This window comes from Zonotrichia albicollis, chromosome 14 (genome assembly GCF_047830755.1).
Source record: "Zonotrichia albicollis isolate bZonAlb1 chromosome 14, bZonAlb1.hap1, whole genome shotgun sequence".
NCBI classification, from domain to species: Eukaryota; Metazoa; Chordata; class Aves; order Passeriformes; family Passerellidae; genus Zonotrichia; species Zonotrichia albicollis.
The window spans coordinates 12,652,351-12,667,791 of record NC_133832.1 but is presented as its reverse complement, the minus strand read 5'-3'; the positions used below and the strand labels follow the sequence as shown (position 1 = coordinate 12,667,791).

Here is a 15,441-nt window from a genome sequence, read left to right as displayed (position 1 = left end):
CAGGGAGATCCCACAGGCAGCACTGGGAAACTCCATGAGCTTCTTCCACACCAAATGCAACAGGGCCCAAGTACTACAGACAAAAGGGCACGCACAGAAACACACAGAGAAATACTCAAAACTGAAACACTGAAATCCCCTGGCCTAGCCTGGGGTACCTCAGATGTCAGTGAAGCTGCACCAGAACCCTTCCCATGGTTGAGTCTCAAAGCCACTTCTAATTTTCCAAGCTCTGAGCCCTATGTGCTTCCTTTACCTTCTAACAGCAATAGCCTGTCCAAGCAGCTGCATCACATCCAAAGCAGCTGTCAAGAAAGACAGAAACAAAACAGCAAAACAACCTCAACATTCCACAAGGCATCCAGTTAATGCCAGCAACTCGCTGGCTTACGTGTAGAATATAAATTTTAAAAGCTAGCCTTTCTGCTTTAACATCTAGCTGTGCTCACTTAAAAAAACCACTTAAAAAGTGTAACTATCCACAAGTTTCCAAAAAATCTTCCTTTTGCAGCTCCTTTGCATATTCCATCATCTACATCCAGATGCCAAAATACACCACCAAGAGCTCACTGCTGCTTTGGATAAATATGAAATTATGTGCCAGAGGAAAATTTTGCAGGATAAACTAAAACTCTACAGCATTGCCAATGCACATATTTAAATAACAGAAATTTAAATTATTAGGTCTCTATTTACAAAAAAGGGTAATTAAAAAACATATATCAAAGTGCATATGAAAACCCCACACCAGAAAAGCCATCTCCCAGCTGCTTTGAATTGCCTTCTACCTTCTGAACCTTCAGGTTCAGGGGAGCACATGAACTTGTACTACCAAAGAGAAGCTCAGCCAGTTTGTTTTTTTTTAAGAAAACAGAATGTATGGGATTGCACTGCTCTTGCATCCAATCATGTTTGAACCAGTCAGCCCATTCCAACCAAATCTGAAGTCTCCAAGATGACTCAATTCCTGCATACTTTGTGCAAATCAGAGGAGACCAACTCCTTTCCTCCCTGCACCACTGAGGCTTACAGAAAATACCTATTTTTGACATGTTTGCACAAGAAAATAACCGGACACATTCAGTAACTGAGGAGTTACAGAAAAACAAATACTTAACAAGAAGGGGTTCTGAAATTAGTCACTGAGTCATCTTTGGGGACTGGCTCCCCTGCACTGATCCTGATTTGCCATTTGCTCTGTAACCAACTGAGCACAAGGTGAGCACAAAGCACCACCACATGCTGTGAGTACTTAACTTCCCCTCTGAATAGGTCAAACAAATGACATCATGTGCAAAGGACTGGAAAAAAACAAGGTTTCGTATAATTATTTTTAAAGACCTGGTTTGCATACATGGTTTGACCCAGTTTAATTAGAAATGTTATTTCCAGCTCAATTTTGTTAAGCGTGGACATGCTCAGTGGCCTGAATCAGGTTTGTTTGTCATTTTCCTTTCACTGATCCAGCCACACCGGTCATCAAAATGCTCATTTTTTGCATACCTCCACTTCTGTCCAATTTCACAGTGTCTTTAATAGAAGGAGTTTACTACTTAGATCTTTGAAAATTTCTGTTTACTTCTGTTACCAGCTCTTCTTTTAAAAAGAGAATTTGTTTTAGAAAAGTCAGCAATTAACTGGAGTAAATTAATATTCATATGTCTCATAATCCAGTGAGGGAGAACATGAGTTTTATCACCAGCTGGTACAGTAAATGCTGCCCACAGCCAGGGGTGTGTCCAGCTAGTGGTTTTGTACTGATATGTGAGAACAGGATTTTGTGGCAAAGCATCACCTCCTACCTGCTGAGGCTTCCTCTTGTTTTCACCAAGGAAAACAAAAAACTATTTTCTGCCAAACCTCAAGAGAGCCGTTGCTGTGCCTCAGCAGCAGGGCCAGGCCCACGCCCTGTTCCAGCAGCCACAGACCCACCTGAGGCACCACAAACCCCAGCAGCACATCTGCAAAAGGCACTGCTGCACTCAGGCAAGCACAGCTTGGGTGGGAATCACAAAAAACCAAAGAGCAAAGCCCTCTGTGTCACCTTCTGCACTGCAGACACTCTTTGCTCATCAAGGGTCCTTCACAAACGTGGGTGTCCTCCTTGCAGGCAGGATAGATGTGGGTTATCCTACCACAGCCAGCTCCTGAACACTCCCAGAGAGCTGCAGAGTCACCGGCCTGCCCAGAGTGGGGGAATGCAGGGCAGCAGCTTCCCCATTTCTCTCTCTCATCATGCTCCCAAGTCTATAAGGAGAGCTCAAAATGCATCCTGCAATCTCTGGGGACGTTTCACATCACACAGTAGCAGCTCAGACAGCAGGGCTCTGCATGATGGCACTCATGCTGCCTGCCTGGCAATAAGGGAAGCAGAAAGGAAAGAAAACCCACTGCTGGATGCTCACCTCATCTGAAGGAACAACCTTCCCACGAGATCAGGCAGCATTTGCACACCAGAAGGCTCAACCAGACAGGCTCCCCATTAAGAAGCACAGTTTACAGACCACAGTGTCATCCCCAGCCCAAACTCCAGTGGCACCTACAATCCCTGTCCAGCCTCGGTGTGCCTCAGCATTGCCTCCATCCCAGCACAGGTACCTGAAGCCTCCCAGCCACCCCTGACAGAGTTGGGCTGCAAGGATATCTCCACTTCATGAAGAATTGCTCTATTTTAATATTAATAACTTCCAAAGGGAGAGGTCTGTCAGTACAATGTAAACAATGCAGGATACAGCAACCACAAAAGCTTAGCCAGCCAGATATTTCATATGCTCCCTCTGACATCCAAATCCCGTCTGTGTGACAGACAGGACAAGTGCCATGCAGGCTCCAGCCATCACCCAGCCCTGGTAATTTCCCTTCATTCCTGGTCACAGAACCATGACTTTGGCAGATGTAGGAAGCCAAATGACATTAAAAGGCCTGACCAGGAGTGTGCTGTGACTCTCTGAGCAGCCTCAGGAATGCAGGAGGTGCTTTGCAAACATGGGCAGGAACCTGAGTGCTCACACAGGGTCTGCACAGGCAGATCCCCTCACCAGCATGGAAATCCTGCAACTCCATCATGCAAGCCAGGGATCCAGGCCATGCAAAGCCTGCCAACAGGTGGGTACCTGGAAACTAACAGTGTAAAGAAAGGAAGAGGGGAGCAGAGCAAAGGATGAGTCCAAAATCCTCTCAGTTCTTTATTCTCCAACGTGTGCTATCAGAGACCTGAGTTTTCAGTCTTTGTTTTGTATCTTCCTCTACTCAAAAGAGTTCTGGCTGGTTTTTCCAAGTGTCCAAAAGAAAGTTAGCACATCTCTCTGATCCTTCATCCTTTTCCAGGCACATTTTTGGAGAGCGGGCTGCCATACATGGGCCCTCTCCCTGTGCAAGCCCTTTCCTGCCAGGGAAGCTGCCCCAGTTGGGCACCCAGCAATCTGCACCCCCAAACACAGCACAAGCCCAGCCAGGAGCTCCAGTGCCTTTGGGAAACGTCAGGCCTGCTTAGGCTGATCTGCACAGGCACAAAAAGCCCAGTGTGCCCTCATTCACAGCTCAAACCCCATCCTGAGCCATGCCAGGCCTCACTGGGTCCATGGGACACCCCTGCCCCTCCAACCTGCAAAACTTGGCTGCCTTCCCTGGGAGGGCAGCAAAGTACAGCCCAGGGCCGCTGGAAACAAACCCCCCTTCATCCCAAAGGCATCCCAAAGCAGCAATGCTCATGCACTGCCGCTGCCTGCGCTCCTCTGCAGGGCTAAACACAGGAGAGCTGCAAGACCCCACCACAGCAATTTGATTTTCAAAGCACAGGAGATAATGCTGGCCCCCAACTCCTAACTCTGCCCTCTGATCATAATAAAAGGCAATCAGATATCCACTGACACAATTTGGCTTCTGGGGGCAGAATGTTTGCAAGAAGACTGTTACAATAAATATTTCATGCTAGACTCCAAAAAACAAATATTTTTTTCCAGCTCTTTCCTTTTTCCACATAAAAAGACAACATAATGAAAAATCTGTGTAAATAATACATTTGAGAATCCATTATCTAAGTCATATGCATATTTATTTCATGATGGTTTTGTTGCATATTTTAGTATAATTGTTCACAGGTTTAAAGCCAAGAGTAAAACAGAAGTAGACAAATCTACTGCAACAGAAATAATTAGTAAACTGGTTACTCTTTTGTTATTTTAAAATACTGGGGAAATGCCTTGCCAAATTCAGCATACTAAATAAGAAAGATATCTACATTTTACTGAACTTGAGGAATTTTCTTTTCAGAAGGCCATCACACATTTCTCTTATGACCTTTTCCTCTAAATGTTTTCATTTCTAACAATAGAGATACAAGAAAAACTTGCATTAAAAAGCTCATATCAGATGTACCAACCACATAGTCAGAATTTAGTAAATTCCAGTCTTCAGTAAACACCAACAAAATGTCAATATTTTGCCAACTGGTCTCGTTTTTGGTTGCAAACACTCCTTTCAGAATATAAAACCAGAATAATTCACATTAATATTCACATTTCATTTTTTCATGCCAGATTATTTCAGTATGACTGTACCTTTTTCCCCCCAGTCTATTAAACATCCTGCTGAATTTAAATGTATGTTCAAATGTAATGTTTTGACATTTCTGATGCAAAATTTGGAAACGAAAGCCAACTCGTTCCTTGAAATTTTCCCACTCTGGTTTCTCTTGCACCCATGTTTGGATTCACATGAAGCTGTTTTCAAACAGCACGCTGCTCAGGAAGTGGCTGCTAATCAGTTTTCACAGATCACCTCCACGAGCACACTGATTCCTCCCAACCACAATCCCAAAGTGCTGCACAAGACCAAGGGCTGCCTCCATTTTCACAGCTACACTCACACAAAGAGTTCCACTTCCAGCAAATTCATGGTTTTAGCCATGGTGGGAGGCAGAGGGAAGAAGAGAAGAAAGATCCCCTGAGCCACAGCTGCCCACACCAGCCCCTCTCTTACCTTTATCAAAAAGTGCATTTTTCACAATCTGGGGGCTCCCAAAGGCGCCGCCCAAACCACACCCAGCTACTGCACAGGAGCTGATAACATCATTTATGCAGGATGCTGAAAAGGGCACAGCTTGCTACAAACTGTATCTCCTGGACTGCTCACTTGTAAGATCTCAGAAGTGACAAAAATTCAGTGTTTTCAAGGGTAGGAAGTAGGGGATGGGGAATAAATGGCCTTTGAGAAGGTGCTTCTAAAGCAAACCTTGAAACCTTTCAGGAATTCCACCAAGGTTCAGAAGGCTACAAGAGCAGACTTAAAATACACAAGGACTTTGAAAAATAAAAAGTATACTACAAACAGCTGAAAACCAGTTCCTTGGTTTGTTTTAGGAAACCAACTGATTTGTTGTTCCTTCTATTATACTTTATTAGCTATTGCCCAGAGGTACCAAAGAAGGACTTTCAAAGAAACACACATGCACTCTTCAGGACATTAAAGCAGGCCTGGAAAGTGCAATTCATAAGGAGCTCTAAGAAATAAGAGATAACAGAGATAAGGTGACATGTCCTCACTAGGCTCTAAAATTCTGCAGTTCACTGTGAAATGTAGTTACTGGAGCTAACCTGCCATGGGAATCAGTTCAAACATCTGTAAACAGCACAACAGATTTTCTGCTGTTTAAAATTAAGTAATGTCATGTCATAGCCATGGCTTTCTGTAGTGCAAATAGACAATTACAATTTTCCCCCCAAGTTCCCCAAATTCATATATCATATGCAATGTAAATAGTTCAGATTCTGCAGAGCTCAGGCCCACAGAGCACTGGTCACACTGATGGATCTGCACATTGGTGTGAACCTGGATGCCACTGAGCAGTCGGGATTGCTGAAATCAATGTCACTGGCGAGGTGCTCAAAGCACAGCAAAGTGCTTGAGCAGGGAATTAAGAGCTTGAACTACTTCCCACCATGCTCACATTACCAGCAGTGCATTTTTATAGCATGTTCTCTTACCTTCAAAATAGCATGACCCAGTGACAAACCTGAAGTGTTATGCAACATGAGCTCAAAACGCCAACAGTTTAGGATGAAAATGCACTGTACTCTCCCACATGGACTTTTGGGTCCAAAACATGGAGGAGCTGAAAGCAGGAGGCCTGAAAACAAATTATTTGCAAGGATTTTACTACTCTCTAATGGCACATCTAATTATTGTACATTGCTCTGTTCAGGCAGAGCCTTTATTGTATAGAGGCACTTCACAGCTGAGAGGTTTTTTTCACATCCTTGCTCTTCTATTTTTGATAAACTAGTTTGGCTCCTAAGAATCTTAATCGAGTTCCTCTGAAATATTCACTAACTAGAACCAGGACTTCACAATTTGCTAATTAATTTCGCATGTTTGATCCATTATTTTAAAATCCAGTGCTGAATATATTTTGGCCCTGTCATGCAAATAGGCAGGGAAGGCAAGATTAAAAAAAGAAACCAAACAGCACCAAACCCCTAAAAACCCCAGCACAAAAATGCTCCTGACTCTGACAACTGAATGCACACCATAAACTACCTATTATATAAATATATATATATATAGAGGTGGGGGGTTTTGTATCCTCCAAGTTAGTAATTCACACCCTAACAGGCTGGGTTGATAGTGGGTATGTCTTCAACTCAAAACTGAGATTGGAAAAGACCTCTGGGAACACAAGGTCCCACCTTCTGTTAAAAGCAGGGACTTAGTTTACATTAACCAAGACAGTTTCATGTGGACAAGATAATCAGTTCTTCTACTGCTGCCATGATGGGTTTTGCCTTTTTTTTTCTACACCTTTTATGTATTCTCATACCCTTAGCATGCATAATCTGAATTCTTTAAGCCTGGTATTCTCTTCTAGGCCAGGAGACCAAACATCCCAAGGTCCCACAGCTGGAGGCTGGAGAGCCCCACACCATCCTGAGAAAACAAGGCTGCCTCTAGAACACATCCTGCAAAGTAGGATTAGACTGTCTGGGGGAGAATACTTTGACGTTTCACACTATTAATTCAAGCCTCTCATTGGAACAGCTTCATTAGATATGCTAATGTGCAATTATAAATTTTAAATTTTAATTATAAAATTGTAAACATGATCTACCATGTGTAATTTTAATTTTAGGACCAAGAAAAAGGCTTCACAACCAAAAACCAAAATAAACAGATAGACAAACAAGTACTTTTATCAACTGCTAGTGAAACAGAGAGTAGCACTTTGTCATTTCTATAGAGCACAACTGATTTCCTTTCTTCACTTGTCAAAATCTCAGTGCCTTGAAGACTAAGATTAGCTTGAAAACTGTGACTCACCACAAATGACAACGAAACAACCTGAGATTATGTGTGATTGTTAACATCTCTGCAGCACTCTGGATACTCTGAAATTGCATTTCAGCGCCAAGACACAATCTCTGGAAAGTGGCTACTGCTGATCCACTCACAGAAGGGATGGTTTAAAAGTTTTCAGTTTATACACATTTACTATCTGGATTATACTGAACGTAATTATAATGCTTCTTACATTTAGCCCGTCCATGCACTACCATTAATTATGGTTTACAATACACTCCACAGATTTTAACACTCCATAACAGCATGGTCTGGTGATTCCACACACTGTCCAGTCTCAAAAACCCCCATGTTCCTTCCCCCACCACTCCCAACTCAATTACAGCAGCCAGTTATTCGGTGACATGGAATGCCAAGAACTTAACAGACTTTCAAATTAAGATAAACTGAAACATTGTATTTGTGTTTTGCTCCCCTCCTGCCACTCTACATCAGCAGCAAAGTAACTCATAACTCATGGCGGCAATTGAAACAAAATTCAATGCCAAGAAGCAACTGTGTTAAAAAATAACAAAAACAAAAAACCCAAAACCCCATACACTTCCTTACTCAGGCCTGCTTCCTTTTTGTATTCTGAGTCTTATGTGACCACAGAAAAATAAAAATATTGTCTCCGCAGAGTCCCTGCAGGAAGGCAGGGCTGCTTCCAGCCTGCTCAGCCTCAGCAGCAGCACTGCTGCTCCTCCATCAGCTGCATTGCTGGGAATCCACTTCTTCCTCCTGACTCCCAGCCCCAAACCAGAGCACCTCTCTCAAGCTCCCTGGGCCCTCAGACTCCACTACAGATAAAACCATTTTGCACACTGCAGCTGCAAATCTGTCAGGGTTTATCACCAGCTTCCAAATCATGTGCCAAAAAACATCAGCCCCTGGAACTACCCAAAGACAATGGCCTCTCTTTGCCTAGGCCACAGAAAACTGGCAAGCCCAGGAGAAGGCTAATCCACATCACCAAAAACTAAAGAAGACAAAAGCCCCAGTCAGGTACCTTTTGGCATCAGAAAACCATTGCTGACCTCATTTGGCCCACGAAAGCCTCAGAAGGATGAGGACTCTCAGAGCATGGCTGAATGAGAAGGATTAGGAACAATTCCTCTTCATCTTGACAACTGTCAGAGTCTCACAATCTCCTCCAGAGCTCAGGAAGAATTGTGTGACCCAAACACTTCAAAAATGGCAACCCCTTCAGCTGCCCCCGTATCTCCCTTTCCCCGTTTACGCAACAGAAAAATGACCCTGCATCAAGAATTGGAACACAGACAATGCATTAAGAGGCTTCTATGGAAGAAACACTTCCCATCAAAGATTATAAAACTAACAGCTGAAGTCTTTGAAAAAAATATTTCCCTTCACCTGAACTTGGAGTTTAGTTCTTGCTGAACAGACAGGCACAGAGCTGCTGAGCATCAGGGGTGAGGGACCAGCCCCAGCCAGCACCCCAGAGCCCACATAGGAAAATCCTGCAGGGAGTGGGAGCAGGCACAGAACTCACACAGTGCCATGGCCCAGCACATCCCAGGGACACCTTCAGCCTCCTCACTTCCTCCCAGATGACACTGGCAGTTACATGACACCAAACACTGCTCTGCTCTCTGAAGGTCCTTAATGATCAGCAGCTCTGGAAACCCTCAAAAATGCTGGGATATATTTGGAGAGCAGCTGCTGATGCCCTGCACACCCATTTTCATCCCCAGCCTCAAGGGCACACAGGAGGATGGACAGATCTTGTCAGAAGTAATTAATGGGATGTTCAGAAACTTCTCTTTCCCAAATGCATCCAGGGGAGATGGTGCAGAGACTGGACACAGCCTGACCCTCAGCTCCTCAGCACTGAGGAGACAAAGGCAGGGAAGAGTCAATACTCCCAATTCCCAACCATCAAAAAATGCAGTTTCCAACTACTTTCAGTTCTCCCTTCTGTCAGGGAGGACTGTGCTAGCAGCTCCCATGGCATTATTCTGAATCACCTCTTACATGGGATTGTTCTTCAGATTCCAGCACATGGAAACCAGGAATTACCTGAAAAACTCACCTGTAATTTCAAGAGATGATGAAGCCTAAGTCTCATGAATTCTGGTTACCATTGGATTTTTTTTTTTTTTTTCACATCTAATTCACACTTTGCAAAGGTTGAAGTTGCCAGTTCTGGCATATTTATGTCCTACTACTTCATAAGCTGTCAAAAAAAAATCTGCTGGCATTTAGTCAGCTATTCTACACAAATCTTTATAACATTTCTACTCAGCTCTAGCATTGTTATGTGTACAATTCATACCTTTCCATTTTATTTTAAAAGACCCTGAACTGGAACTGGAATAATTCAGTATGAATAATATTCTCCTTCAATAAATCTGTTAAACATGGTTTTCTAAATCTAATGATGAATTCTCAAAATTTTATTTTCATTTTTATAGAGTTGCATATATTAAAATATGAATCATCTTCACGGTCAACAAAGCAATTTAGTAATCCTGAATATAATTTATTTAGCCTGAAATAAGCTTTTCTTTGATTATGTGCAAATTACTATGTGTGGTTTCTGAATGTATGGAAGAATGTAACACCTCCTGGAGAATAAAAACATGCTGTAATGATATGAGTAAAGTATATGGATAACAGAGACTACTTTCTCCAGGGCAGGATTCACGTGCACAAAGCTTCCCCCAGCCCTCTGAGACCCCTTCTCCCAGAGCCTTCCTCACATGTTCCAGCCAGCCCTAGTGCAGAATGAGCAGAAACTGAAACCACCCCACACCCAGAGCTGTCAGAGCCTGCTCTCTAGCATGCCTGGGGAAAAGCAGCCTTTGGGTACAATTTTAAATTGTCACTGTCAATATTTCTTGCACATTTTGGCAACTAACACTCTAATGAGCTACATGACGGCTCAAAACATTTTCTTTTGCAGCAGAGAAGCAAACTATGTTGCTCCTTCCTGCCTCTGCCATGATTAAGCAGCTGATTCATACTCAACATTCATAAAAGATTACTAGATTGAAGATTTTCTTTCCCAATATAAAATAAATCCAGATAGAAAAAGAAAGTCAACTATATCACAGAACATTCAGGAAGTTTGGGACCTTTTATAGGTAAAAAACAACAGCACCCCTAAATCTCTCTTGGCTTCTAATCTGTCCACGTGAACCCCCTGAGCATGTATTTTTGATTCAGTATTATTAAAAGCAGTATATCTGGATGACAATCTCAGAAACAACAAAGACTTCACCACCACAAAGAGTTACGTAAGATCCCGCTTCTGATATAAAAATAATAATAATTTAAAAAATGGTAGCATGGAAAAGAGAGACTCCCCATGATTGCTCCTGTAAAGCTTCTTCCAGAATCTACAGCTTCAAAGGGAAAGTAAAATGTGATCACAGCAGATCTGCCACCAGAGGATGGACACCAAAGTGCAGCATGTATTCAGTGCCCTGGGGAAAGAAGAACAGCCCTGCATTGCTGCTCCAGGACCCACAGAGGGGAAAATGCACAAAAAGCCTGCACACACACAGGACTTGCCAAGCAGGGACAGCAGTGGGACCTGGGGGAGAAGCAGCACCAGACAGATTTATCCCAGTGACACTGAGGCACCTCCAAGGGCTCAGCATGGCCTTCTCTTTCCTCTGCCTTCCTTCTCTAAATGGGAACCTGGTTCTCTATTTAATCACAGCTATTTCCTCTTCTTAAATCACTTTTAGGGAAGGCTTCACAGTGAAAGAACACTTTCCTAGGCTTGTTGTTGTAACTAAAATGAGCTGTGCATGGTGCACAGAGTGCTGTGCTGTTTGTGGGTTCTGCTTTGACACCACAGGGACAAAGCAATGTGACAGTAATGACAGAAATCAAAGACTTCATTGCCTCCTGTAGAGCAGGGCTCATTGACACCTTGCTGGCTGAGTTTTGAACTTCACCCAATCCAGGCCAAATTTAGCCATCACTGGTGTAAATTTCTGCCAGACACCTTTTCAATAATTGTGAAAAAGAGAAACTAAGAACAGAGCAGAGGGAAGTTAGTACAAAAGATGTTTATGTGACCTGTGGCAGCCAAGAGACATGAAAACAGGACAGAGGGAGAGGCCATGGAATTTCACAGGTAGTACATTTTGCATTATGCAGAAAAGAGAGCAAGACAAACCAGGCTGTTACTGGAACAACTGTCCACTTCTTTAAATAGTGCTCACTCCTGCTTTAGGTAATAGAGCTTTATCAAGAACAGCATCCTAAATTAAAGAGGGATCCAAACCTTGTAGACTTGTCCATATGTGCCATTTCCAACAACTTGCACCAGCTCAAATATTCCCGCAGGGTCCTGCAACAAGCAGAAGAAATAACATTATTTGGATTAGAGCAACAACTTCATAGCAGAAACTAATTGTACACCATCAAAATGAAATATCCAAGGCACATCTCCTAATATGTTACACACTAAAAGGGAAATTGCCAAATCATGGGGTAAGAAATGCATTAATATTTATGTTTTCAGTCAAGTTTCACAAAACTCTCTATACAAAACAACTTGGTGAAGATTGGCAGTATGGTACTACAGCAAATACAACAAATAAAAGAAGGTGTGTGAAAAATACTAGAATTCAACTGCAGACTCAGTTAACAGTAGAATAAGGAGAAACTCCAGGTTCCTGAGCCTTACCACACTGAGCAAGCCTGGAGGCTGAGCTGCTGTGAAACACTTGGCACGAGCAATGCAACAAAGGAAAAACCTAAAGAGCAGAATTGAAAAAATTACACTATAAAGCACCTGAGCCCAGTTACCTTAGTGAAGGGAAATGTACCAAACCAGGCAACCTTAACTCACAGGAGGCTGAGAACACTCAACTCTCCTGCTCTGCAAACACAACAAAGTGAATTTGACTGAGGTATTGAACTCTTGGCTTTGAACCCAAACTAGATTGCTGTTAATTTACATAAGAGATTAATGAGTCAGGTGATCAGTCCACCATTCCACATGAACCATCATCTACCCCTGTGCTACAGCACAGCTGCTGTGACACCAACACTGCAGCAGGGCTGCAACCCCTCAGGCACAGGGAACACTCTGCTGCAAGCCATGGGCAGTGCTCATTCCTGAACCACTGAGCACATTAAAAAATCTGGTGCTCAGTTAAAATTCACTTGAGGGATTTATTTAAAACCATTAAGAACTCAAGAGATCATTTCTTGGTTTCTGGCTAAGCCATTTATCACTCAGCTCATTTCTTGCCATGGTATCACTGAGGATGATATATGTTATATAAAATATTATTAACTCCATGTGTCAGTTTTACCACATCTGTTTCAGCAATCCATCATGTCAGTTATTGCCTGTTGGTACTGCTGAGGGATGTGATACAGAAAAACATTATCTCAGAAGTACAATTTCTATGCCCCTGGTTGCAAAACATCCTTTTATTTAGAGGTATCAAGCTATTCCCCACTCCACTTATATGTTAACCTTTTAATATAAGTAATTCTTTCTTCATATTGGATACAGAAATGTTTACCTTGGCAAAATCCCAGTGGAAACACACAGGCTTTATTTCTGAGCAGATTCCACCTTTATTGGCACAACTGTCATGGTAAATGCCAAGAGCTTTCAGAGCAACACAGCCCAGACTCCCATAACTGAAAGCACTAATGAGTTCATTTGGTTTTAAGTTAAATGAGTTTTCATCTTAAACTTCCTGCACTGTCAATCTTACAAGACTTTTTCTTTTCTTAAAAAAGCAATGCACAAATCAGATCAAGATGACTTCTGACCCATGCAGGTCAGTCTGTGTCTTTTTATTACCTGTCACTTATTTTAAAACAAGGCAGTAAGCCTTCTAGACTTAAACCCCAAAAAATTCCAAAAGCCCTCACTGAAAAGGAAATCAATGGGAACACTCACACATGGATTTAAGGACAGGCATAAGAATGCCTACAAGACTGGATTTCACTGCAGTTTTCTTTGCTTTCTTCTCATTTCCTCATTTTATGTTTCGACTAGTCTGGATATAAAGAAATGCTTTACTTCAGTGGGGCTGAAGGCAGCAAATAAACCATTGCTACTGCTAAAGCAACTGGTGGGTGGCACAAAACCCCTGCACAGAGCTGTGCTGAGGGCAGCCCATGGTCCAGGCAGTGAAACTCACAGCAGCTCTCTAAGGAGCCCTCCCAGAAAGGGCTTCCATGCACAAAATCTACTGCACTCCATGGAAGCAAGAGCAGCACCCTAATTCACACCTGTCCTGCAGAAAGCAGCTTTCCTGAATTAACAAGTGACCACAGTGCACAGAAACCCAGGGGAACCCAAACTGCATTTTCAGCTTGGACTTTCCAACTGCCTCTCTCACTTAACTGTGTGCTGTCTTCACTCTTCTCTAAGCTTATTTATTATGCAACTATAGTAATTTAAGTGCCTCAAAATTAGCTTCTCTTTCCTCTTTCAATAAATTTAGTTCTGATTCAGCATCCTAATAGTTTGCTTCTAAAGGCTTCTGACACTCTAGGAAAGACCCTAACAATTACCTAAAAAAACATTAGCAATAAAGTTAATACAGTGCAAATCCCATCCTGCCCTTGCTAGCAAATTGAGCATTAGCACCTCAAGCCCCCACAGGTCTGAGTGCAGCCAAATACTTGGCCATCCCTCTTCTTTTAATCAGAACACCACAGTGAACCAAGCCTTGTGAAGAGTCATAAAGGATATTAATCTGGGCTCTGCTCCTTGGATTGCCTTTGTTTGCTTGGATATCAGCACTGCATTGTTTGCTGGCATTGTTCACAACGGGCCACCTTCCTAATTGTCTTGGAGCCACATATCATTGTTGATGTAGTGCTTCCTCCCAGCTACCACCTAAGCCCACGGTCCAGCTAACCCTTCACCAGCCCAGCTGCTGGATTCCCTTTGAAAGATGCCAAAATTCTGACCTGAACATTCATCACTCTGAGGTTAATTGCCATCACACATTGTACATATGGTGACCACCTTGATTTCCCTCCAGTCCTTGCAGCACACTCAGAAAGCAAAGCAAGGCTGCTGGCCAGAGGCACCCAGGCCACATCCAGCTCCTCTGCAGGAGCACGACCAAAATGCACTTTTCCACATCCCTGGAGCTGAAGAAGATCCAGGTGTCTGAAGCACAAGTTCTCCTACAGGGCCCCTGGAGCTCAGCACAGAGTTCAGGGATGTTCAGCCTCTGACTGCCCAGGTGAACCCAGCAGCGTTAGGAATCCACAGACCCCTTTCTTTCCAGGGAAAGGGAGAGCCCTGGTGAGCACCCATTTGGAGGGGAGCAGGGCAATCTCAGATTGAAAATGACCTCACTCACATGGTGGGAGGCTGGAGCACAGCACCAGGCAGCTCCCACTGGCCCCAGGAACACCTCAGATACAGCAAAGGCAAGGCACCTGTCTTTAAATCATTTCCACAGCTCAGCCTCACCTGCCTCCCATTTCCTACTTAGCACAAACCCCAAACTAAGGCTGCTGATGTGCCCCAAGGGGTTTCTCCCAAAATGAGACATTTATCCCTTCCCCTGTGCAGGCTGAAGTTCACAGTGCTCTCAGCTTTGGAGGCTGTGAATCAGATGGTTCTGTCACAAAGCCTGCTGTCTGCTTTGCAGACTCACTCCTTTTCAAACTCACACTATTTCCTTATTTATTTAAGGAAAAAGCCCTAAAGAAGAACTTCCATTATTTTGCCTTACACCTCATAACAGAGCCAGACTAAACTTCTGTTTGCTTAGCCAGAAGCCTTTTGCCATCCTTCCTAACTTCACTGTTCCTGCTGCTTTTCCTCTTTCTGCCTCCAGTGTGGAACACCCTCCTCGCCATGTGAGCATCGCACAGGCTGCTCCCAGCCCTGTTTCTTTTTTCACTGATATTTTTAGCAAGTGGCTTGCTTTGGTTTCACTGTCTGGGGACAACTGCTTCTTGCCACAACTGAACTCTTCCCTCCTCTTCTGTCGAGAGCACTTCATAGCAGCCCCGCCTGGTTTGGACGGGTGCTCAGCTCCTGTGTAAAAAGGGCAAGTGGAACTCGGGGCATCACACGCAGCCCCGCCACTGCTCTGCGGATGTGAAACACGGACAGCACGGCTTTTAACGTGGCCG

General features: G+C 43.5%; 1 protein-coding gene across 3 annotated transcripts in view; it reads right to left on the bottom strand.

The window, feature by feature from the left end:
• Positions 1 to 15,441, bottom strand: part of NRK (Nik related kinase) — an 85,904-nt gene that overhangs the window by 69,565 nt on the left and 898 nt on the right. For all 3 annotated transcript variants that reach the window (XM_026791888.2, XM_014265273.3, XM_005484422.4), the window contains exon 2: positions 11,594 to 11,659. In XM_026791888.2, the coding sequence (XP_026647689.1) occupies positions 11,594 to 11,659 (66 nt within the window). The remainder of the gene's footprint in view (positions 1 to 11,593; positions 11,660 to 15,441) is intronic.